Below are 24793 nucleotides of genomic sequence, written 5' to 3'. Positions count from 1 at the left end.
GGTCAATGCTTGTTCAGGAAATTCTGTCAGGAACGTGTCCAGAGGTGTGGGGATTTCTGCTCAGGTGTGAGATGTGCAACAACAGAAACCTGCTTGCATTCGGCAGGCTCTGGGGAGGGTCGATGCCAAGATGGATCAAAGCCCCGATTCCTTCTGCTGCTGATGGGGAGAATGGATTTGTGTGCAAGGTGTGACAAAGAGAGAACAACCAGTAGGGGCCGGTAATGATGTGAATCGTTTGCTGCTAAAACCATTAAGCGGTGCTTTAATCCGGGAAAGAAAGGGGACCCAGTGAACCTCATTCCTCTCCTAGAACTAGCCTTATTGCCTGGCTGGCAATCGAAAGAGCCCGGTGGGGTTACGAACTAAGGAAATGAGTAATCATGGTTATAGAGCGGATGTACAACAAGCCACGTTGCTAAGCCCCGAGCAGGCTGACTTCTCTTAAGCCAACTCCCGTCACAGCAGAAGTCCCTGATGGAGAGAAAAGGTGTGCAATGGAACTGATATGGCTGTTTCCTTCTGTGTCTTCCTGATTCTACCTCTCACCAGCCTTGGCTGTCACTCCTAGGTCAACTCAGCTGTCCTAGGGCCATTGGGAAAAAAACCCCACACAAACCAAAACCTTTAATAAATGGTGCTGTGCTTTTCTTGCTGCTGCTGCTGATCACTGTCATCTTAGACCTGCAGAGCTGGAAGGGACCCTATGGATCATCAAGTCTAGCCCTTGTCAAGGAGGCCCAGTGGGGAATCGAACTCCCAACTTCTGCATCTGCAGTTGGAGATGTGAATGACATAATCTTAGAACTGCAGAGATGGAAGGGACTCTATAGATCAACATGGCCAACTCCTGTCAAGGAGGCCCAGTGGGGAATCGAACTCCCAACGTCTGGATCTGCAGTTGGAAATCTGAATGACATAATCTTAGAACTGCAGAGATGGAAGGGGCTCTATAGATCATCAAGTCTAGCCCTTGTCAAGGATGCCCAGTGGGGAATTGAACTCCCAACGTCTGGATCTGCAGTTGGAGACTTGAACGACATAATCTTAGAACTGCAGAGATGGAAGGGACTCTATAGATCATCAAGTCTAGCCCTTGTCAAGGAGGCCCAGTGGGGAATTGAACTCCCAACGTCTGGATCTGCAGTTGGAGACTTGAACGACATAATCTTAGAACTGCAGAGATGGAAGGGACTCTATAGATCATCATGGCCAACTCCTGTCAAGGAGGCCCAGTGGGGAATTGAACTCCCAACGTCTGGATCTGCAGTTGGAGACTTGAACGACATAATCTTAGAACTGCAGAGATGGAAGGGACTCTATAGATCATCATGGCCAACTCCTGTCAAGGAGGCCCAGTGGGGAATCGAACTCCCAACGTCTGGATCTGCAGTTGGAAATCTGAATGACATAATCTTAGAACTGCAGAGATGGAAGGGGCTCTATAGATCATCAAGTCTAGCCCTTGTCAAGGATGCCCAGTGGGGAATTGAACTCCCAACGTCTGGATCTGCAGTTGGAGACTTGAACGACATAATCTTAGAACTGCAGAGATGGAAGGGACTCTATAGATCATCAAGTCTAGCCCTTGTCAAGGAGGCCCAGTGGGGAATTGAACTCCCAACGTCTGGATCTGCAGTTGGAGACTTGAACGACATAATCTTAGAACTGCAGAGATGGAAGGGACTCTATAGATCATCATGGCCAACTCCTGTCAAGGAGGCCCACTGGGGAATCGAACTGCAAACGTGTGGCTCTGGAGCTATAGACCTAAACCACTGAGCTATCCAACAATGGTGATGATGATGATGAGTGGTGCTATAACCCTTGTGGAATAAGTGGTGTGAGCATCATAAAGATTCTCCCCCATCAACACGGTCTGTGATTCAGAGAGAGACCTACCTGTCAACAGGTTTAAAAATGAGTTGTATGTCTCAGGATAAAAGGTTCTGAAGGAATCAAGACAAGCCGTGTGTCACGGATGGTGGAGAAAATGCTAATAAGATTGTTTCAGAACCCAGCATTTTAAGGAGAAATGATCTGTGGGAGAGAGACCCTGAACACAGATACCTCTGCACAATGGGGGACCTTGTTTGATAAATGAGATTTCTTTCCTTCCCCTCTGACAACGCCATTGTGGTTTGTCTTTCACAAACGTGTGTGACATTCAGAATCTGTTTTTTTTTTTTCCTTACCGCTCGGTTGCTATTGCTGAATAGACACTCCACCAGTGCAGGAGAATCGGTATTTTTTTTTTTACAAAGCCACATGAAAAGATCTCAGTTTTGTTGAAGAGGGCATCTTGAAATGCACCATTGTTGCTTCTCATATTCTTATGATCCAATCTTCCTTTGAATTCGCCAACAAAACAACACACAAAGTGTGTCTTCTATGCAAAAAAAGAGAGGACGCCTGCGATTGTACTTCAGATACTGAATGAAATACGAGTGTCAGCTCCTCCTTGGGCATACTGTGTTTTTAGAGTGGAGGTTGTTCTACCCTTAAAGATGAAATATTAGGATAGATAAAAATTAGATAGGTTCAGCTATTTAATTCTGAATTCAGTTCATCCTCACAAATGCCCTCTGAGATACATCAGGTTCAGAGAATGTGACAGACCCAAGATCACCCTGTAGGCTTCATGGCCAGGTAGGGATTTGAATCCAGATTTCCAATGTCTTAGATTGACGTTCTAATCTTTAGGGATAGGATTTTCAGATTTTTTCTGGACTATCAATGAGTAATCCTCCATTATGGGAGTTCTACTTTCCTTTCCGCTACCTTACGAAGCCCTGTATGTGGCTCACCTGGAAGAAAGGCCTAAATAAGAAAGCTCTGAGGCCTAGCTAGGCCAAGCTTCATGCAAGCTTCCTGTTCCTGCCCCAGTGCTAGCTGGGAGCTTTCTTTCTGTACAGGAACTAGGCCTAGGTAAGGCTCAAAGTCTTCTAATTAGGCCTTTCTCCCAGGTGAGCCACATTCAGGTACAGTGTGCCTCGCTTAACGAGGATAATCCGTTCCAGTGAAATCGCTGTAGAACGAAATCCTCGTTAAGCGGAATTTAAAAAGCCCATTGAAACACACTGAAAACCCTTCAATGTGTTCCAATGGGCTGAAAATTCACCGTCCAGCAAAGATCCTCCATAGGGGTGGCCATTTTCACTGTCTGTAAAGCGAGGAATCCATCCTAGAAAACAGCAGGGGGACATTTTGTTCACCCAGTGGCCATTTTGAAACCTGACGATCAGCTGTTTTTAGATCGTCATAATGCGAACATTGGTTCCCGAGGCAGGGAACCGATCATCGTGAAGCGGATTTTTCCCATTTAAACCATCATTTTGGGATCGCTTTTGCGATTGCAAAAACCTAATCGTCAAGCAATTTCCTCGTTAAGCGAGGCTATCGTTAAGCGAGGCACGACTGTATTTGTAAAGCTCCTGCAAAGTAGGCAGAATCCCCAGGGTGGAGAATTGTGGTATTTGTAGTCCAGAAAATCCCCAAATCCCATCCCTACTAAACATTACATCATGCTTGCTCGCTGATGTTTTGCAACAAGGACCCTATGGATTTTGGAATAGGAGAAGCTTAGCTCAGAGAATGTCCCGTCCACACGTCTTTAAGTGACCCAACTTGCTGACCTCAAAAAGCACAGATCTGAGTGAAATGCAGCAAAAGGAAGACAAGAGCAACACACAAACGTAAGGAACCATGCAAACGATGGCCCAGATTTCAGCCTCCATCTTTTCATTCTCAGCAGAGGAAACAGTGTTCCAAGGGAGAAATAAATACATTTCAATGAGGTTGGAAATTAATTTAGCATTGGTTAATTTAATCAGAATCTGTCTTTGGCCATTCCAGTCATGCTTGAGTCTTCCTCGCAACTCTCAACCAGGGAAGGGGGGGGAAGCAATTCCGAAAGTAAACAAATCAATATTCAGAAGCTATAAGGCATTCTGAATGTTCTCAACAAGAAGGAGATCTTATTAAAACACCAGCAGCACCCGGGCTCGGAGGCTATGTATGCCTGTCGGGATTATTATATTATAATGTGACCTCTTCCAAAGCTACTCACCTTGCTGGACTCTCAATTAAAACTCAAAAGGTCAAAGGGGTAATATTTGCTCATGAAAACCACGATGACGTCTTCGTGGTCCAGAACTGAGCAGCGCTGGAATACATTCTGACAACGCACACTGAAATGGACAGGTAAGTTCTAACCTTTTGACATACAGAGATGGAAAGCATCTGCAAATGAGATCTGGGGGAGTCTGCCACCAAAACCTAAAAACAAACAAATCAAGGAGAGCCACACACCCTCCTCCGATTTTTAAGTTACACTGCTGATCTGTCTTCTTCCCAGAGGCTCGCAAATTGCGAGGGCATCAATAAAACATTCCCGTTGTAATTGGGGAAGATGCAACTGATAACAGGGAGTAGATAGAAAGAGAAGGAAGTCAATTTATTGCCAGAGAGAGAGAAACCAAGGGACAGATGTGCTGGGACAGCTGGAAAGTGGGACTAAAAATTCAGAGACTGGATGCCACCAGAAACAGAATAATCTTTCTTTAAAAATGGCTCAGTGTCTGCAGACTTCTGGCTCATTGACCACCCCTAAACTTTGTCCGTTTCTGCTGCAATGGTGTGGAAAATGCTTGACTGATCAACTCTAAGGTAAACGGGATGCTCAGCCTGTTTCTAGAAGAGGTGCTCCCTCGGGTGGCGAACGGCATCTGTTTCATGAACAGTCACAGCCTCAGCCAAGTGTCTCACAGTTGACGTGCTTTGCTTTCTGATTGGTCAGTGGAATGTAAATGGAGGCTTGTGGTCCTGTGAATTTCCAGTGAATGTAGACTATCAACACTCACTGGCCTCTGAGAATTTTAGAGGAGGGTCTTCCCTTGGTCCCAGCATCTTCACAAGCACATCTGAAAAAGACCCAAGACAGGACATTTTTGGTGGCTGCTCCCAGTCTATGGAACTCCTTGCCTCATGAGGCTAGACTGTCTTTCTACCAGAAAGTGAAACACCTTCCCCTTTAAGTTGGCTTTTAATGAGGAAAAGCTTTTGTCACACCTCTCAAGCCCTAAATATTAAAGCCAGAAGAGGCCAGGTTAAACCAATGGAGAACAAAACAACACACCTTGCTGCACGGATGAATGGTGAAGAGCGTCTCCCACCAGGACAAGACTCTACCTCAGTGGTGTCGAACTGTGGCCCTCCAGATGTTCTTGGCCTTCAACTCCCAGAAATTCTGGCCAGCAGAGGTGGTGGTGAAGGCTTCTGGGAGCTGAAGTCCAAGAACATCTGGAGGGCCACAGTTCGACACCACTGCTCTACCTGGACCGTCACTTAATAGAATTTAAAGCAAAGTAGGAAAAGCAAAGAACCATCAAGTTAAACGAGGCTATTTGGATGCAGGACAGACTTTCTGTGACTGTGGGGGAATCCAATCAAAGCAGCACTTATGTGCATGCAATTGATGCCCCACCATGTGGCTGACATAGCGCTATTGAAGTAGACTGCTTCTGCTCAAGAATAGTCTAATTACTTTAACATTTTAATTTGTTTTTAATTTTACCTATATTTCACATACGTCCATAATTTTAAGTTGTGCAACGCTCTGATATGAAGAAAGAAAGATTGGGGTTTTTTAAGTGTAATTTATTTACAGGGTACTTTGTTGTCGTCGTTATTGTTGTTTAGACTAGTGAGTCAGACATGCTGAATGATGGCATTTCCCAGTCCACTCGGATAGGAAGTACGGTAGAAAAGGCACATGGTTCTGTTCACCACAGGATTTGTGCATCAGTCGGCAACTTAAAGCTAACAAATCCTTCCACCACATTTTCAACAACGTCAGAGACCATCACTCCGGCGAAACCAATGGCAAAATATTGCTGCTTTTCTCTTTTCTCTGGGAGAGCCGAGTCTAGTTTCTGAGCAAACTCTTCTTGTTGTCTTTTCATGATGCGTTCCGGCGTGTCAGAAAGCTTGCACGAGCCTTTCTCAGGCCATCCTGATGAGTCAAGGAGAATCGTTTAGGCTGTGGTTTTGACTGAGGTGATAAGCCTAGAACCGGCCTGGGTCATTTCAGGCTGCCGGCAGACACTCGCATGACAGAATGCTCTTCTGGAGGAGGGCAAACAATTCCCCCAACCTAGAAAACTAGCATCTCAAGGATGGTCTCTTAGGACAATGTTTAGCTTTCTATATGCAGGGATATTTTGAAAGAAGAAATAGCTGATCATGTGGCTCTCGCCTTCTCATCCGAAATGGTACAGCCCAGACTCACGTTTAACACCTTCATGGCCTCAACTTAGATGTCAGTCTCCATTGTTCCATTAAGAAAACAACTGCGCCCAATAATTCACAACCTGATCATCTTCTTCTCTTATTAACTATCTTCTTATTACAGTAGTCCTCTCTAAACTATATCTCTTGGAGGGATCCCCAGTTACGGGCCAAAAGGTACTGGAAGCAGCAGCATCTTCTTCTCGGCTTCCTATCAATGCCGGCCATGCTTTATCCAGTTTCTGATCATCCATTTCTGCCCCGAGCATCTTTGTACTACTAATCTGAGACCAAAATTGGCTTCCTTGGACATTTCTACTTCTAGACACCGACCTGTGTCTCGGCTGATGATCGGACCGTTCTGCAGGAGGAGAGAAGGTACAGAGGTCATTGTGTCATAGACTTAGGTTCACAAAGTGAATTAAATAATTTCCAGGAAAGGTACACACACACACACACAGAGGAACACGCACACACATTCATTATGAAGACATAATAGGATATGACATTTCTATCAAGTCATTGATCATCTTGCTGGAGTTTATTACATTGATGCCTCCTGAAAAGGAATTCTTTTATACTTGACAACACAAATGGCGGAGTTCACTTCACAACCAGTTGCCCTTCAACCGCTCTGAAGGGTCCGGCGTCTTGGCAAGTCCCTTGACGAAGGCTCGTGGTGGGTGTGTCTTCAGGTATTAGTTATGATATGATGCTCTGAAGCACAAGTAAGGGATCTGGTGACGGTCTGCTGAGTGGCTTGTTCAGACAGGAAACTGCAAGCTAGCAGTGGGGCAGCATTCCTTCTGAACTTGGGGGGGGGGGGAGCTTGCCCTAGCTAGGTTACAAAGCCTCCCCGCATAGGCCTTTCTCCCAGTTGAGCCACAGTTAGATGTACATAGGTATCTACCTGTATTAGCTAGAACTGTCAGAATGGAAAATTACAGGATCTGTAGTCAAAAAATCAAAACGAAAAAACAAAAACGCAAGCCTATGCCTTCATATCATGGACCATTGCTGCTGAAGAGGACAGTATGGCCACATGTCCTTTTTCCAGGAGAAGGACCCTTTATTAGAAATAGACCATTTTCTTTCCAAAGGTATCCTCTACCTGGACAACTGTACAGTCCATGTCCCATGTAATGAGTAGGGAAACATAAGGACGGAGGTCAGGGACTTTGAACTTGTCCACCTACGTTGAGAAGTAGCTAGACAGCAGACTCAGTAGGAACATCGGTTCTGTTTTTTTCTAACTCAAGCCAGATGTGCTGTAATTCTGTTTAAATAGTGAGAAAAGGTTCCAGTTTTCTATCTGTACAAACAAATCAACTTGTGTAGTTTGGTGTATAGCTGTGTTCTCTTTTGTCCTCCTTTTGGGGTAATGTGCAAGTGGCCATCTGAGATGGGACTCAAATGTTGTCTTGCATAGTTGCCGAGTCTATGTGCAACATGCCGTCAAAGAGTGGTCTACCACTGCCATTCCCAGTGTCATGGCCAAGCCAGGATCTGAACCCAGGTCTCTTCAGTCTGACACTCTATCCACTCCACCACTCAGGCTATCCTTGCACATATACCTGAATTCTTTAATTTCCCACTGAATAGGGTTATGATGTATCTATCTAATCCAACCTGCCAACTATACCTGTGTGAAATCCCACAGCCGCTGGGCTGGCCTCAGAATATCTTCACATTTCTTCAGGGTCGGTGTCCTTCCTTTCCCATCATCAATGAGGCATTTGGAGTCTGGCAGAAATGCCGTCGATCCCAATGGGCCCAACTGGAGGAGTCCTTCCGAGCTGTAACGAACAAGCTGGGACCAAAATCCAAAGGGAAACAGGACTGCAGTCAGGTTAGCTGTGATATATTTCTGACAACCACCCAGCCAATAAACCAACCAACCAGATGACTAACCACTCAACCAACCAACTAGAAAAACTGATTGGTGAGATTTACTGAAAACCAACCAACCAACCAACCAACCAACCAACCAACCAACCAACCAACCAACCAACCAACCAACCAACCAACCAACCAACCAACCAACCAACCAACCAACCAACCAACCAACCAACCAACCAACCAACCAACCAACCAACCAACCAACCAACCAACCAACCAACCAACCAACCAACCAACCAACCAACCAACCAACCAACCAACCAACCAACCAACCAACCAACCAACCAACCAACCAACCAACCAACCAACCAACCAACCAACCAACCAACCAACCAACCAACCAACCAACCAACCAACTGTATTATAGTACCTTTAAGGCTCACACATAGTACCTTTAAGGCTCACACACTGATTTCTGTGTGAGCTTTCATGCATTACTTTTCCTTTTGCATGTGGCTACCTCTCTGAACACAACCAGAGTGATGAAGGCCACATTCACATATAAATCTTGACCTTTGCTTTAGTCAATCTTTTTCCACCCTGCCACATAGGTGAGGGCATAGTTAAGGGTAGACGGGGAAATGTTCTCCGCATATGTCCTCCAATATATATTTTCATGAAGAACAGGAGTTGGATTTAGCCAGGAGGGTCTGCCGTCAAGAATGATGGAAGAGCTCATCAAGGATGATGCCAGACATAGTATCACTTGATTATATCTGAGCTTTCCTTTCCGCTTATTGATCATGTATGGCAGTAGTTCCCAACTTTGGGTCCCCAGATGTTCTTGGACAACAACACTGAGAAATCTTGACTAGCACAGTGGGAGGGAAAGTCTTCTGGGAGTTTTAGTCCAAGAACATCTGGGGACCCAAAGTGGGGAGCCACTGATATATAGCAAGAAACGCCAAACTGCCTTAAGAGGCGCTGTCTTCATTCCAGCCAAATGACTCATTATTCTTGACAGCTGGGATCACTCCTGTGTGACTCTGTTACCTGATGAGGACAAAACTGGAAGACCTCTATCATTTCACCACAATTTACAAAACTATTCTGGTGCAGCTGCAGCTTCCCTCACGGATGTTCAAGCAAGGAGCGTGAAGAGTGTTGACAGCTAGCAGCAGGAGATATTAAACAGGCTTGTGAATAGATCCAACCCCTGATCTTCAAGTAAATATATACCGCTGGCTGCTTCTGAAAGGTCCACCCCTAATCTGAAGGTGATCTGAACACGTGTAGAGGAAACGTCCACACATCTGCCTTTGGAGGTTTACTCAATCTAAGGCTTTGGGGGCTAATGAATTTATGGGGCAGTCAGTTAGTCTTCAGTTTTATCCATCTGGGGACCTTCTAATCCTTACTGATCCATTGGAAATCACCCAGAGATCTAATGGGTAGAATCCAACCTACCCCATAGGCTCCGTGCTTCCATGTACAGTATGTATGTGTTGTTTGCCATCACATTGACTCTGACTTATGGTGACCCTTCCCAGGGTTTTCAAGGTAGAGAGCGGTCAATCATTCCCTTCCTCCGGGGGTGCCCTGGGACTGTGCAGCTTGCCCAAGGCTACACAGGCTAGCTGTACTCAAAAGAGGCATCTGGTTGGAGGTTCTATTCCCCCCTCCCCCGTGACTCCTTGACAGGGGCTGGACTGGATGATCCACAGGGTCCCTTCCAACTTGCAGTTCTAAGATGATGACAATGATGATGATGCGCACAAGATGGACTTTTGAGCAATAACAGAATCAGTCACAGCACTTAAAGAAGGAAAATACATGGATGCTCAAGGTGGCCCTTCCATGCAAACCTATAACACATTCGGCTAAGCTTTAGGTAATTGTCTGGTGGGTAAGAAGGTCAGACTTATTTATATATGACTGAATGAATGGCAACTCATTAATGTGGTTCCAATTTGGATGGGAGATCAAAGAAAGCACTAAGATGATATTATGAAAGAGGGTTTACCTGGGGAGGTGGGGCATTGGCTGGCATTTAAATGATATCCGACTTTCATTAAACTATAAAGCACCGCAATAGAACTATAATCAGAAGAGATTTTGTTTTAAAGCCTCAAGCTGCACAGAATAAAAATACTTCTTGTACGCGTTTGAGCCTTTCAGTATTGGATAGAAACTGCTTTTAGTTTCACATGCTGTCTTTTAATGTTGTAAGCCACCTTGGGTGCTTTTTTTAAAGAGAAAGGCAGAGTAAACAATATTTTAAAGAAAGAAAGAAAGAAAGAAAGAAAGAAAGAAAGAAAGAAAGAAAGAAAGAAAGAAAGAAAGAAAGAAAGAAAGAAAGAAAGAAAGAAAGAAAGAAAGAAAGAAAGAAAGAAAACCTCCGAAGTTTTTCATATGGAAGGAAATGCAAAATCTTCTGAGCCTGATCCGGTTTTCGTAGTGCGGAAGAAAATATGTTTTACAGAAATATAGGTTTTGAAAAGAAAGCTTCCATTGTTGTATTTAATTGTGCGCTGAAAATACAGGATTGATTCTCTCTCCCCCCTTCCCCCGCTTTTCAGGGTGAAAATTGTTGGCGCAGGAAATCACTGAAATGTTCTGACTGTTCACAGAAACCGTACAACTATCTATCCCATTAGCATTCGCTCCATGAAGAAAATGTGTCATGTTTCAGCTGCTTTTCCTTTAAAAAAAAGAGAGAGAGATAGACCTGCTTCCACACACACAGAAATATGTATATACTTAAAACCAAAAATTCCTTGTATCAAATTGGATGGGGGGGGGAGTGTGTCATGTTTCTGCTACATCAGTGGTTCCCAACTTGGGGTGCCCAGATGTTCTTGGAATAGCCGCCCCGAGTAGACATTGTCTAGAGGGGCGGGGTAAAAATCCAATAAATAAATAAATAAATAAATAAATAAATAAATAAATAAATAAATAAATAAATAAATAAATAAATAAATACAACTCCCAGAAGCCTTCACCACCAGCTGCGCTGGCCAGGATTTCTGGGAGCTGTAGTCCAAGAACATCTGGGTTAGCCGAGGTTGGAAACCACTGGCATAAACCATCAAATCTCCATCTTCCCCTCTCTAGATCAGTGGTTCCCAACCTTGGGTCCCCAGATGTTCTTGAACTAAAACTCCCAGAAGCCTTCACCACCAGCTGCGCTGGCCAGGATTTCTGGGAGCTGTAGTCCAAGAACATCTGGTTTACCCGAGGTTGGAAACCACTGGCATAAACCATCAAATCTCCATCTTCCCCTCTCTAGATCAGTGGTTCCCAACCTTGGGTCCCCAGATGTTCTTGAACTAAAACTCCCAGAAGCCTTCACCACCAGTTGTGCTGGCCAGGATTTCTGGGAGTCGTAGCCCAAGAACATCCAGGGATCCAAGATTGGGACTGACTGTGCTGGAGGGATCATCTTCAGAGGAGGAGAGAAAGTCAGATGGCACAGAGAGCAAGTCTCTAAAGCCTCTGGACTCTAAGGAAGAGTTGTAGTATCTCCTCCTGAAAAAGCAGCGAAACCAGTTGTAGAATTAGGGCTTCCTCCCAGTCTGAATAGAGGTGACCCATTAACAGGGGTGAACTCTTTAGTATTTTTCGACTGCAGTGCCTAGAATTTGGCAGGAATTCTTGAGAATTGCAGCCCATAAACCCAAATCTGCACAGCTGTAGGTTATGGCCCTCTAGAGAAAGGCTTTCAAGTTATTTGCCTCCCTTGATACAGATTTTTCCCAACATTGGCTTTTAGGTCCTGTTGTTGATTTGCACAAATAAGAAAGCTGCAGCAGTTTTTTTTCCTTGGGAGTCATAGTTCACTGCCCGTTAGCTTCTCTGGAGGGCTCCTGCCAAAGAACTAGGAGTCCCAGGAAAAGCACGCCAGCGGTGCCCATCTACTCCGGAATGGGAACTTGGTCCTGAAAACTCATTCATCCCTGAATGAAGGGATACCAAAGTGTGCTTGGGTTTACCTGGGAAGACATTCCATGGCATGGATAAAGAATAGCTTTGTCATCGTCTTCTACGCCCTGGTCTAAGCAGTAGCCACTGGCTTTGCTGTTGCGCACCTGAAATCAGAACAGAAAGGGGGGGGAAAGGGTGGCAGTTCCATTGGTCTTATTATAAAGGATTAATTCCATAATCATAGCCTGATCAATTAAAGGACAGCTCATCTCAGACTAAATATTGCATCAGCCCATCCTGGTTAGTACTGATGGCTTGCTTTCACTATAGATCAGTGGTCCCCAACATCCCCCAGATGTTCTTGGACTACAACTCCCAGAAGCCTTCATCAGCACCTCTGCTGACCAGGATTTCTGGGAGTTGAAGTCCAAGAACATCTGGAGGCCCAAGATTGGGGACCACTGCTATAGATCTCCAAAGGAGACCAACAGTTCGGTTTGCCAGGCGGGAATGAGCCAGATTCCTTCCTGCCTTTTATGGTTTTGGAATCAGATTCCACAGCATGAGAGACAGGGCCTCGAGCCTTGTGGAAATCCTAATTGATCTTTTATTGAGACAAAGCATCTGTTCCTGCTGTGTACCAGTGGCTTCAGGTTTTTTTTCCTCCCACCATCCAGATGATGCGAAGCTTGTCTCAATAGCTTCTGTGTTTTTCTCTGTCAGCTCCCAATTTTTTGTTGTTTTAATTGCTCCTGAAAGCGTAGTTTATTTTGCTAGGTGAAGTTGAATGCCACGGGGAGGCCTACAGACAGTTCATTCCCACATCAGAGGATCTTGATTGGAAGGTTTTAAATTAGCACAACAACAAAAGAAATAGTGGGTCTCAAGTACGGATACTGCTTTCCAGCCAGGATCTTAAAGCAAAGCAGTTTTCCAAGACATGGGTCTTTTTTCAGTTTTGGTATGGACACACATCCCATTAACCCCATGACCAGCGGGGAGAAATTGGGACAGGGTGTCCCAATTGTCCCCAAGATGATCGTTCCCGCACAAATCTCCACCTCTGGAAATTTGTGCACGGGCTCATCAGTACTGAATTCTAAACAGGACTCCTTGGACAGCCATATGTATTCTAACAGACAGCCCCACATTTCAAGAACCAGCTAATCCACCCCATCAAAAATATATCTTTTGGGGGCAATAATGGTGTGATCAAGTTACATTTCAAAAATAACAAAGCAAGAGGTCGCAAAGGTCACCGGGTCAGTTTTATGATTTGGTGAGGACTCAAACCCAGATCTCCCCTGTCTCAATCCAACACACCTTAACCAGTGTACTACACGTTGACCCTCAGTCTCCAGTTCAAACCCCAACCCATCCAGAAGTCATTAAATGGGCTTAAACATTAGATGGATATTTCCTAGCTCTTATCTTTTTTGATAGTGATCATGTGTGCCTCATCCTCATTACCTCTTTAGAAACTGAGGTTTATCATATTGTCCTTGGTGCAATGAGCTTAGGGGAGACCCATTGCCATTTTCCGTGTCCCTCTCCTGACCATTTCTTCACAGAAAACTTCCCAACTTTGCAGAGCTTAATGCCACCCTCCTTTTTTGGTGAATCCTGCACAGGAAAGATAACAATCCTACACAGTATGGTATTTCTTCTGCCCTTTCCAGGGGATTCCTGCAGAGGAAAGATGCTACTTTGCCCAAGGATTGTACTACCCCCATACAGGATAGCAGTAGAGATGGGCACGAATCAAAAAAATGAACCAGGAAATTCTTCCAAAATACATTTTTTTTTTAAGAGTCAGCCCTGCTGGCTCTCTGCCAGGTGCCTCTGTGCATGCACAGAGAGACAGGAACAGCAAAAAGTATGGTGGCGACGGGAGTGGATGGGGCAGTGGGAAGGGGCCGAACGGACAAACAGATTCGTGGTTCATTCAGTGGTTTGTGGTTCATGGATGTCCACGAACCCCAAACCAAGAGGAACCACAATTTTGTGGTTCGTGCCCATTTCTAATTAGCACTTCTAGAAAAAAAGAGACCACAAAACATCGGAGAAATCTCACTTACAACATAGGCTAAAGTATCCTACAGCAAAATGTGGCTGCGAGGGGAGATACCCCCCACCTCAGTTTCTCCTAGGATTGAAAGGCTCCAAGATTCACATCTTGAGACAATCGCAACCACACTGATAGCCATTGAATATCATACATTACCTCTCCGTAGGTGATGGTATCATTGTAAATCCTCATTTCCGGGTAGACATGCTCTAAATACCACTTAAAACTCCGGCACTGGAGACGTTGTCGTAAAGCTACTCGTTCCGAAACATCTCCAAAGTCAACGCCGGGGTTCTGCAGGAGCATAATAAACGCCAAAAGTTCGTTAGGCCATCTTTACCACCGAGTTCATTACTTCAATAACGCTCATTGTTCATTTTGCTTAAAAGCTGCTTCCACCATCACCCCTCTGGGGTTTCTAAGTATCCCTCCCTCCTTTCACCTCTCTCGCTGTGTAAGCAGCTTCTGAGTCTACAGCTGTCATTGGGAACAAGGAATAAATATTAATGAACATTCAGTAGCTGGGGTGGGGAACCAGATGATCTGAAGCTGGTGGAGGGAGGGCATAAACATCTGAACAAGCAGAAGACGGCAGTATTTAATTTACAGCCTGCAAGAGCGCTGTACAGAAACAGCGCTGTGCAGAAACAGGTGCACAGAAAAGCTGATTTATGCAAATAGCACACTCCGTGTGAGCTGAAAATATCACATTGTAGCATGAGGGTAGGAAACCTCCTTTTCCAGCCTACAGAGATGAGTTTCAGACAAGCTCTTACAGGCAAAGGTGTGTGTGTGGGGGGATGTTAATCACAGACATATTTTAATTTCCAGCTCTTAACCAAGCCTTTGGGTAAATTTTTCAACGTCTTTGATAAGGAAAAGTCCTATTACCAAAACTGAGAAGCCACCAAATGTTGTTATCATGGAGAAGAGGGCATGGAATTGTGGGGAATTCCAGAATGGGCTCGATTGAGCCTCATGGCCTGATGTTCCCGACCCGTTGTAGCATTCTCCCTCTACGCATTCTGCGTATAGGCCAACGAGCATATGGACTGAGCCGCCCATGCTTCCAGCTACCCATCAGTACACATTTCTAAATATATATACATATATACTATGGATGTCCTGGCATTGCCTTTAGTCCGAAGCTCGGTTACATCATTTTTGCTTCTTGGGATGTGACTCATCTCCTCTGTTGCTTCTTGATCTTCTGCTTTCAAAAATGTGGGCATCTTCCTCCTTGTAAATTAAGCATGCTGTAGTAGCAGAAGCCGGTCAAGAGGTCTCAGGAAGCCACCCAATCCCTAGCATTGTTGTTAAATTATTATTTTTAAAAGCCTTTCTTGCTTTCCATGGTCCTGTGTTGACGCCATATCTGTCACATCATTCAAAAGCCTTAGTGAGCCTGGAAAAAAATTGTACTCCAGTGGAGAAGGGCAGGGTGATGGATTTTTTTGTCCATCCTAAAGGTATGATTTAATGGGCTACGATGGATAGATAGATGGTTGAGTTAAGAACTGTGTCTCAGAACAGGAGTAAGGGCAAAACCCAAAGAATAAATAAAGACCGAGTAGCCTCAGAAACTTAGATTAGGTTTGTGGGAATCAAAATTTGTAGAAAAGCAATGAGATCTCAGGTGCCCTTTCTTTGAAATCCTGCCCAGCCTCCCACTCACCGTCATTGGTATGTTCCATGCCATGTACACGTGTGACTTGAAGTCATCCATCCAGACTTCCGCCGCTCGCAAAGCATTGCGCTTTGCGTAGTAATCAATGTCATTGTTGTACGGCTTCTTTGTGCGCTCGATGTGGGCCACCCGGGAGCACGGCAGCACCTCCATACTTCCTCCACATTGCCAGACCTGGAAGGACATTTAAAAACAAAAAGGAGGAAAGGATTTATGGAAAGAAGTTGGAGCAGGAATGCAAATCTCTCTACCTTTCCCTTCTGGGAAGAAATTGAGACTGATTCCCCCCCCCCCATGGGAGAATTCCTAGAGGAAGACTCAAACTTTTCATCACCAGGTTTGTTCCAAAAGAAATGTGAAGCTGTGTGGGATTGTTACCATTTTTTTTACAGAAGGGTATCAGTCCTGCACAGGATTCACTAGAAAGGGCATTATCCTGCGCAGGAATGAATAGTTTCCTGTGGAGGACAATGTGCAAAACAGCAAAAATATTATAAAAAGGGAAAATGAGTCTGGGTTCTCATTTTTATGGGAGGCTAGGAAATCTTGATGATGCTGGGAGACTCGACATGTTGACACAATGAAAAAGATTTGCACACACAGATCACTTCCATAACTCGGAGTCACCCAGGGGAAGTGGCGAGCCTGTCTATAGCAGGCATCTGTAATTTAATTGGTCCAAATTTTAGTCCCTAGTACCTCCAGTTAGCATAAAAGAGAGGAGTTTACAGTGGTCAATATTCTTCCCTCATGACCCACTGTGGGCCAGATCAGCCCTAAAAAATGAACTGTCCCCACAAATCTAAGTAGGAAAAGGGCTAGGTAGCCACTGCTGGTTTTGTTTGGGAACAAATATGGGGGTTTCTTTCATTTTCCAGGAGCAGAATATTTTTTTTGGCCAAATATGTTAGGGGGCAGAGGATCTTAGAAGGCCCTGGGAGGATCTCGAAAAGTTTGCGAGAGCCACATGTAGTCCAGAGGCATCACACTTTGTCCACCCCTCAATACGAAAGATCAGAGAGCAGGTGAGACCCTAGATAGCTACAGAGAATCCGATCATCATGATTCATCATATTGGACTAATGGTTTTGCTTGGTGGGAAGCAGATTTCTATATAGAAAAGGCTAGGAAACATATCCACTGAATTGCTGGAAAGCTCATACGAGCCTCATGGTGCAGTGGTTAAACTGCTGTACTGCAGCCAAAACTCTGCTCATGACTTGAGGTTCAATCGCAGCTAGCTGGCTCAAGGTTCACTCAGCCTTCCAGCCTTCCAAGGTCAGTAAAATGTGTACCCAGCTCACTGAGGGGGCCGCAATATGTAGCCTGCATAATTAATTTGTAAATCACCCAAAGAGTGCTTTAAGCTCTGTGGGGCAGTATATAAACAGGACGCTTTAGATCTCTGGCAACAAAGCCAGAGGTTGGGAGTTCGATTCCCCCACTGGGCCTCCTTCACAGGAGCAGGACTGGATGATCTACAAGGTCCCTTCCAGCTCTCCAGTTCTAAGATGATGATATTACATATAATAATAGTATCCACAAGAAATCATAACAGCTCAGGGGCAGTTTATCCAAAGAAGAAGACGAATCTTAAATGCTCCGCAGATGGAAAGACTAGGCACCTGGAAGAGAACTGAACTAGAAAAAAAATTGGAACAACTGCTGCAAACAGAGAAACCTTCTTTTCTCGACACACAAGCTGCACGTGGCTTTGTAGCCAGTTCCAGTGTCCTCAAGTGATGTGACAATTCATTTCCTCCTGAACGCCCGTCAGCTGCTCTCAATTCAGGACAAATATAAAGATCTGTTGATGACGGTTTACAAGAACCCATTGTGAGCGGTGATCAATAATGCTTGTATAGGAAGGAATCCTTGAATACATGAAACCCTAGAGAACAAGATCAGAGCCATTGATTTAGTTCCCGCGTGGCGATTTCTCCAAGGACAAAATGGCCTTGAGATGCAGGATAATATAATTTCATGCTTCTTCTTCTTCTTCTTCTTCTTCTTCTTCTTCTTCTTCTTCTTCTTCTTCTTCTTTCTTTTAAATGCATTATACATTTTTCCAGACTAAAATGCTCATATCGCAGGACAAGAGAAGCCACCAAACAATGGCAGAGTGCTCGTTTTAATGAGAGCCAATGGGGTGCAGTGAATAGAGCTGATGAACTAGGGTTCAGGAGATCAAGGCTAGAGGCATTCAAGAGAAAACTGGAGAACTCTCCGTCAGATCTGCTTTGATTTGGATTCCTGCCTTGGGCAGGGGGTTGCACTCTGTGGCCTTAGAGACTCCTTCCAACTCAATTATTCTACGATTCTATGACCTGGGTTCAAATCCCCGCTCCCCCATGGAAATTCCCTAAGGGTAACACTGGTAAAGCTACTCATTTAATATTTCCTCTATTTTGGAAGCCTCATAACCCGATTGGCATACCTGGTTGCAGAAGTGGGATTCTCTCCTTATGTCTCCTGGGAGAAGAGTCATCCTGCTTAACCATGGGCACACTGCACAGTCCCAGAGGACTAGCAGAAAAAGGATCTGGTTAACTTTGTTGGGGTATTCTATCCCTAGAAAACCCTGGGAAAGGTCATCATGACTCAAGATGAGTTGACGTCAAATGATTTGGGTTGTGTACCAAGTTAGATGAAATCTGGTGGCATGGGGGGGGAGTAAACCTGGCAAATGATATCCAGTGTTGTGTCGTGGGTAGAATGATAGACCAGGAGTCAGGAGACCTGGGTTCAAATCCCCATTCAGCCATGGAAGCTCACTGGTAAAACTTCTTTAATATCTCCCCTACCTAGGAAAATCTAGCAGGGTTTCTGTACATCAGCTGCCACTCAATGGCACTTAGCAACAACCACTTACTTTAAAAGTGAAAAGGGATAGGGGAAAGACTGCAAAAAGAGAAGAGTTTCAAAATGGCCCAGATTCAATCTATGAATTCTAGATTGAGGTTGTATTTTTCCAAATCAGCTAGCTGTTTATGGTAGATTCTGGACGGTGTCTGGTCTTCCTGCTTCACTTTGTCCTTGGGTAGAGCCACAGGACACCTAAGACTTTTGGTCAAAGATTGATTCATTCCAAAAGTGGTGCTGGAGGAGAGCTCTGCAGAAACCGCAGACAGCGACGAAGACAAAGTGGATCCTAGATCAAATCAAGCCTGAACTCTCCCCAGACACAAAAAAATGATGAAACCAAGGCTGTCATGCTTTGGGAACCTCATGAGAAGACAAGACTGGCTGGAAAAAGACAATAAGGCTAGGAAGAGTTGAAAGTAGCACGAAAATAAGACCAAACATGAGATGGGTTGACTGAACAACGGAAGCCCCAGCTTTGAGTTTGCAAGAGCTGAGCAGAGCTGTTCACGATAGGACATTTTGAGGCCACTCCTTCTGTTGGGTTCCATAAGTTGGTGGCAATGTAATGGCACACAACAACAACAACACTCTACAAATATTCTTATTGCCTGTTCTTGGTAGCCCAATGTAAACCATAACTTGGATCAGCCTCAGGCTGCATTAATAAGGGTCAAAGCTGATGGAAGTCGTAGTCCGCCAACATCTGGAGGGAACCTGTTTCCCAACCCTTATTAGAAAAGATAATGCCACCAGTGGAGGCAACTGCCATCATTAATTCCCGAGATAAATATTGCTAATTTGAGGACTGTAAACAGAAAGGAAAGCTGTATAAATGTTGGTACCCTTGCATTCCCTTAATCATGAGGCTGCTAATTAGCTTAATCAGCTTGGCATAGCTGAAACATCATACTAAGTATCAGGTGGAAGGCACTATTCCCCTGATCCATGCTTGGGTGATACTGTTCGCATTTTATGCACTGAGGTTTTCTTAAGGCTAGTTATAAACCATACCTGTCAGCCTGCGATATCATGTTCTATATTGAAACGGAATGGTATTGGATTTAATTTCACCCTGGCAGCGCTGTTTCAAGAGCCTAAAGAGACTTCTGATTTGGCTCTGCTTCAGATCGTGCGCACACATTTCAAAGCAACAGCGAGAAGTATGTGATATTCAGCGGAGACAGGGAAAGAGGAGAAAAACCCAACTGGATGGGATCAAAGTGGTGTTTAGGTCATATTCTTGTTTGTCACAAGGGCTACCCATTTTCTCTAAAGAGCCCACAAGCAGAGTGTGAAGGATGTGAGTGACCCATTTATGTATGTACTAGTAAATCAGGGATGTGCAATGGGTGATGAGCTGCAAATCCCATGTGTGATGGGATGTAAGAATGGTGGAAAATGTCTGGAGCTAGAATGCGATGGCTACATTGGTTCTCCACCAACCCAAGCTTGTTTTAGCTTTCCTTCTGCCTGGGAAGGAGCAGCCCTAGGTGACAGAAGCACTCAGGATGGGCAAGTTTGCACCCTCTGAGAAGCTAACCCCAAAGGGTGGCTTCATGCCCTTTCAAAAGCAAATACCCCATCTCATTCCATTCTAATTCTGGCCCTATATTGTGCCCACTTTCAGTTTGGTCTGGCAGTCGCCGGCTGATTTTAGGGAGCGCTTTTGAAAGGGAAAGGGACGTGGTGGCACTGTGGGCTAAGCCGCAGAAGCCCGTGCTGCAGGGTAAGAAGACCAAGCAGTCATAAGATCAAATCCACGCAACAGAGTGAATGCCCGTCGCTTGTCCCAGCTCCCGCCAACCTAGCGGTTTGAAAGCATGCAAATACGAGTAGATAAATAGGGACCACCTCGGTGGGAAGGTAATAGCGTTCCGTGTCTAAGTCGCACTGGCCATGTGACCACGGAAGATTGTCTTCGGACAAAACGCTGGCTCTATGGCTTGGAAACGGGGATGAGCACCACCCCCTAGAGTTGAACACGACTGGACAAAAATTGTCAAGGGGAACCTTTACCTTTACCTTTTTTTTGAAGGGGAAGAAAAAGGACATTCGTTTTGTGCAAGAGCCTTTTGCACAAAACCAGAGAGAGTCTGACAAAGAGAAATAAAGGGTTCCGTGTCTCACTCTCATGCTGGAGGCAAGAAATCTTGTAGGGCTTGAAAATTCTTCATTGAGATATCTCAGTGTGATGAGACAGCCTGAACTGAAGAAAATAAGGAATTTCATGTATATTCTTCATATATCTTAGTGATCTAGCCCTTAGTGGTTTGGTTGTTACTGGTTGCATCACTGAACTAGTTTTTAAATAGGTGCAGCTCTAAAGGCCCATAACTCCCATTCCCATAAATGCCAGTTCCATCACCCCATGTTTATTTTCACATCTAGCAGATTATGGCCCCTCTGTCTTTCATCGACATGAGCATCGGGATCTTTCCACCCAAGGAACTTTAATAATTATAAAAGTTTTATGGTCAGATTAATAAACCCATTTAGGTTTTCACAGCTTGTGCATCTTATCTCCTCAAGAAAGCGATTTTACTTGATCCCGCTCCTTGCCTGCAATAATAACAAAACAACAACAAGCCACAACCCCAATTCTTATAGCTTCCTGTGAATCCTGGAATGGTTTCTGTCTTGAAGGAAGGCACCAAACAAGCAAATGCATTGCTCCATCGTCAGGAAAACAGCCTTGCAAAATGTAACGAAGCAGCTAGCATGAATCAAACCCAGAAGGAAATGGCTACTTAAAAACTCCCCAGGTTGTCGCAACACCGCCATCTGCTCGCTCTCGAGATAGCAGGCAAGCAATTCTGGCTGGTGTCTGATGAGACGCGATATCAACCCAAAGAAAGACATGGAGAGTGAAAAGCATTTCATCATCTTATTCCTTGCCTTTTCTTCTACGAGTCATCGCAATGTATAGGTAGAGAAAGACTTCATGGCCTTTATAAGAAAAGCCACAAAGGAAGGAAGGAAGGAAGGAAGGAAGGAAGGAAGGAAGGAAGGAAGGAAGGAAGGAAGGAAGGAAGGAAGGAAGGAAGGATCTATAGCTAGAGAGAGAAGATTCTAGAGTTGTGGCATTGAGAGCGGGCAATGGGTTTTTTCTTAACCTTCTTAACAGAGAACACTTAATCATGCCAAAACTGAAATATTTCCTGGAGAAACTTATACTCAGCAATCTTCATCTCTCCACAGAGCGAGGGTTTATGAGCGGAGAGATAAATCAGGTAAATTAATAGTCTGGCACAGTGGGAGGGGAAAGGAGAAGAAGATAAGGTTTAAAATGATTTTTTTAAAAAAAATAACCCATATAGTTTAAGCACTAATCCAATCTCCATAAACTCCCCCCTTCCACAATTTTTAGAAAGAACAGAGACCTTCCGACCAGAGAACATGGGGAGATGGAATTGATGGCTTTTTCCTGAGCTGGCTAAGATCCTCTCTTGTAAAGACAACCAAATCCTCTCTTTTTTCTAAGACGATCAGTTGTGCTTAAAGGAAAGGGAGGAAAATAGAAGATATAAGCTTAGAATGGTGCTGTAACCAATTGAGCTGAAAACACAGGGTGTAATCCAGTTATGGTGGGAAAACTTGTATATGTCAACATGCCGTATAATTTCAGATCACAGATGCTGGTAGACCAGTACGTGATTCATAGGACTAGTTTGGACAGGATCAGAAATGCCATCATCTCTACCATGTTGGTGGAAGCCCAGGCAGATACATTTAGGGACTCCTAAATGTGCGATTCATGTCGCGATTCATTTTACCGGCCAGCGGCATAACAGCAGTTCAATTCCCACCCACTAGGAGGCTTCTGTTTTTTTCATTCCGGTGGCATTTTGATATATTCCTTAGTGGTATGACATGTGTGTACGATCCTATCAATATTTTTTGAAGAAAATTCACTGTGGAAGGTGGCCACCATGCGGCTGCCCTTATATACATTCTTCTGCCCTTATATATATTTTTCTGCCCTTATATATATTCTTCTGCCCTTATATATATTCTTCTGCCCTTATATATATATTCTTCTGCTGCTGGAATGTCGATACATTGGTAAACTTACTGTATTTTTCCGTGTGTAAGACTATACTTTTGTCTAAAATCTTCAGACTAAAAATTGAGGGTCGTCTTATACACGGAGGTAAGCTGAGGAGAGAACAAAAACAAGTGGAGGAGAAAGCAGGGATCAAAGCGATCCTGCAGCGCTTTGATCCCTTTCCCTCTACACTTGCTAAGCCCCACTTAGATTTCTTAATTTTGGATTAGGAAAGTGGGAGGCATTTTATACATGGGGGCGTCTTATACACAAAAAATATGGCACATCAATAGCTTTAAAGCCATTGGTGGGTGTTGCATCATTCTACTTACTGTCTGGCAAGCAATGCAGTCCTGGGTGGGGGTGCCGGTTTCATTGAGTGCAATGCATTGCTTTCAGAGGCGCCGGTGCGACAAAGGGAATTCTACCCATCTGGAAACACTACCCGACAAATCGATATATTGCTTTCCTTTTTTAAAAATGGAAGTTAAGGGGCTTCAGTGTCCCATAACACAAGAGAGAAAATAAATTGCTAACATGGTGGAGCCAGCCATAACGATTCAAATGGGAGAAAATAAATCGGTAATGTTAAAACATATTGGGACGCTCATCCAGATATATATACCATGTGACCATGACACATTACCACAAAGCTATAGAAAAGATCATTAGACGTGGATAACATTTCTCTGGTGTGACCGTAGCCTAAGAGAGATATTGGCAAGCTGGAACATGCCCAGAAAAGGATGACGGAGCTGTTAAAGGGTCTGGAAGACAAGGCCTATGGGGACTAGGAATGTAAATCTTGGCAAACATCCTCTGCACAGATGAGAATGAGAAAAACATCGGGTGTTTTCCTTCTGATGGAGGCGAAGATGAAAATCTTTGGTGCTATGTCTAAATAAATGGACTACTCCCTCCTGAATCAAGGGCATCTGTAGAATCTCATGGGGCTGAGCAAAGGGCTGTTCTTCATGCAGATCCAAGAACATCTACCTGCCCCAACAGATCTTCACTGGCAATGCTCTTATAGGTTGCCACGCCTGCCTTTTTTTGCCTTTAGTTCTCTACCATCAGACCATCAGTCTCCACTGTCCAAAGGCCAAGACAAACGGTAGAGATGCCCCGTAGATTTTGCATGGGGCAGTCAACGTAGAGATGCTTTGTGTAAGAAGGTCAAATGAGAAGGTATTAGCAGATATTTTGAAGCAGTGGTCCCTCAGGGAGTGGAAGCACATGCATTTCTTTGCCTCTGTATCCTGCATTTCATAGTGTTTGTTGTGTGATTGGTCGCTGGAAGGTAAACACTAACTTTATTTGCATGTCTTATTGCCCAGGCACATGTATCAGGAGAAATCATACTGTGGAAGGAAAATGAGCTAATCTGTGGTCCTACATCTGGAGTTTGACCCTCAGATTGCTATCTGGTAGCTCCAGATTTTCAGCTTCCTGGTGTACTGGTTTCTTTAGCTTCTTTCTTTTCTTCTCTCTGATCCCAAAGGCACATCTTGCACATTATATCCGATATCTCGGCAAGGGATAAAGAGAGACACATCTCACTTAAACCAGAAAATCTGCTTGGGAAGCTCTGGCGAACACAACGGCCTCATTTCTTATGCTTTCCATGTTTCCAAAGCACAGGCCATCCGTGCGGCAAGCTACATATTTGATTCCCTACCCCTGAAGAATGAGCAAATGCAGGGAACCAATGGGTAAACAGATGGTTTAAATAAATAAATACATAATGGGATGGGATTCGGCATCAGAGGGATTGCGGAGTTCAGAGGGAGAAAGCCTAGACTATCTCAGAGAGTCTGTGTCCCTTTCTAGTGTCAATGTCTCTGATTTTTTTAAAATAATAAAAATAATCCTAAAACTGCAGAACTGGAAAGGGACCCTGTAGATCATCAAGTCTAGCCCCTCTCAAGGAGGGCCAGTGGGGGAATCAAACTCCCAACCTCTGGCTCCCCACCTAGAGACCTAAGCCACTGAGCTATGTAGATTTACTCTTGGGGAGAATGTCACTGACATTCTCTACACACTAGCTGTGTTGCCTGGGGGATTATAGAACTTGTAG

The 24793-nt window shown here is 44.4% G+C and overlaps 1 protein-coding gene across 5 annotated transcripts in view; it reads right to left on the bottom strand.

The window, feature by feature from the left end:
- Positions 1-5545: 5545 nt before the first annotated feature.
- The window catches only part of GALNT9 (polypeptide N-acetylgalactosaminyltransferase 9), a 219978-nt gene continuing 200730 nt past the window's right edge, over positions 5546-24793 (bottom strand). For 4 of the 5 annotated variants that reach the window (XM_078381713.1, XM_078381714.1, XM_078381715.1 and 1 more), the window contains 5 exons: positions 15795-15980; positions 14276-14413; positions 12120-12215; positions 7931-8098; positions 5546-6649 (listed from right to left, as the gene is read on the bottom strand). In XM_078381713.1, coding sequence (XP_078237839.1) covers positions 6503-6649; positions 7931-8098; positions 12120-12215; positions 14276-14413; positions 15795-15980 — 735 coding nt within the window. In that variant the 3' untranslated portion in view covers positions 5546-6502. Of the gene's footprint in view, positions 6650-7930; positions 8099-9742; positions 10829-12119; positions 12216-14275; positions 14414-15794; positions 15981-24793 lie in introns of those variants that run through there. The other variant, XM_072983174.2, reaches the window with a different exon arrangement.

The sequence above is a fragment of the Pogona vitticeps genome, chromosome 14 (genome assembly GCF_051106095.1).
Source record: "Pogona vitticeps strain Pit_001003342236 chromosome 14, PviZW2.1, whole genome shotgun sequence".
Taxonomy (NCBI): Eukaryota; Metazoa; Chordata; class Lepidosauria; order Squamata; family Agamidae; genus Pogona; species Pogona vitticeps.
The sequence above is the reverse complement of the archived record's forward strand: the minus strand, read 5'-3'. Positions and strand labels throughout refer to the sequence as shown.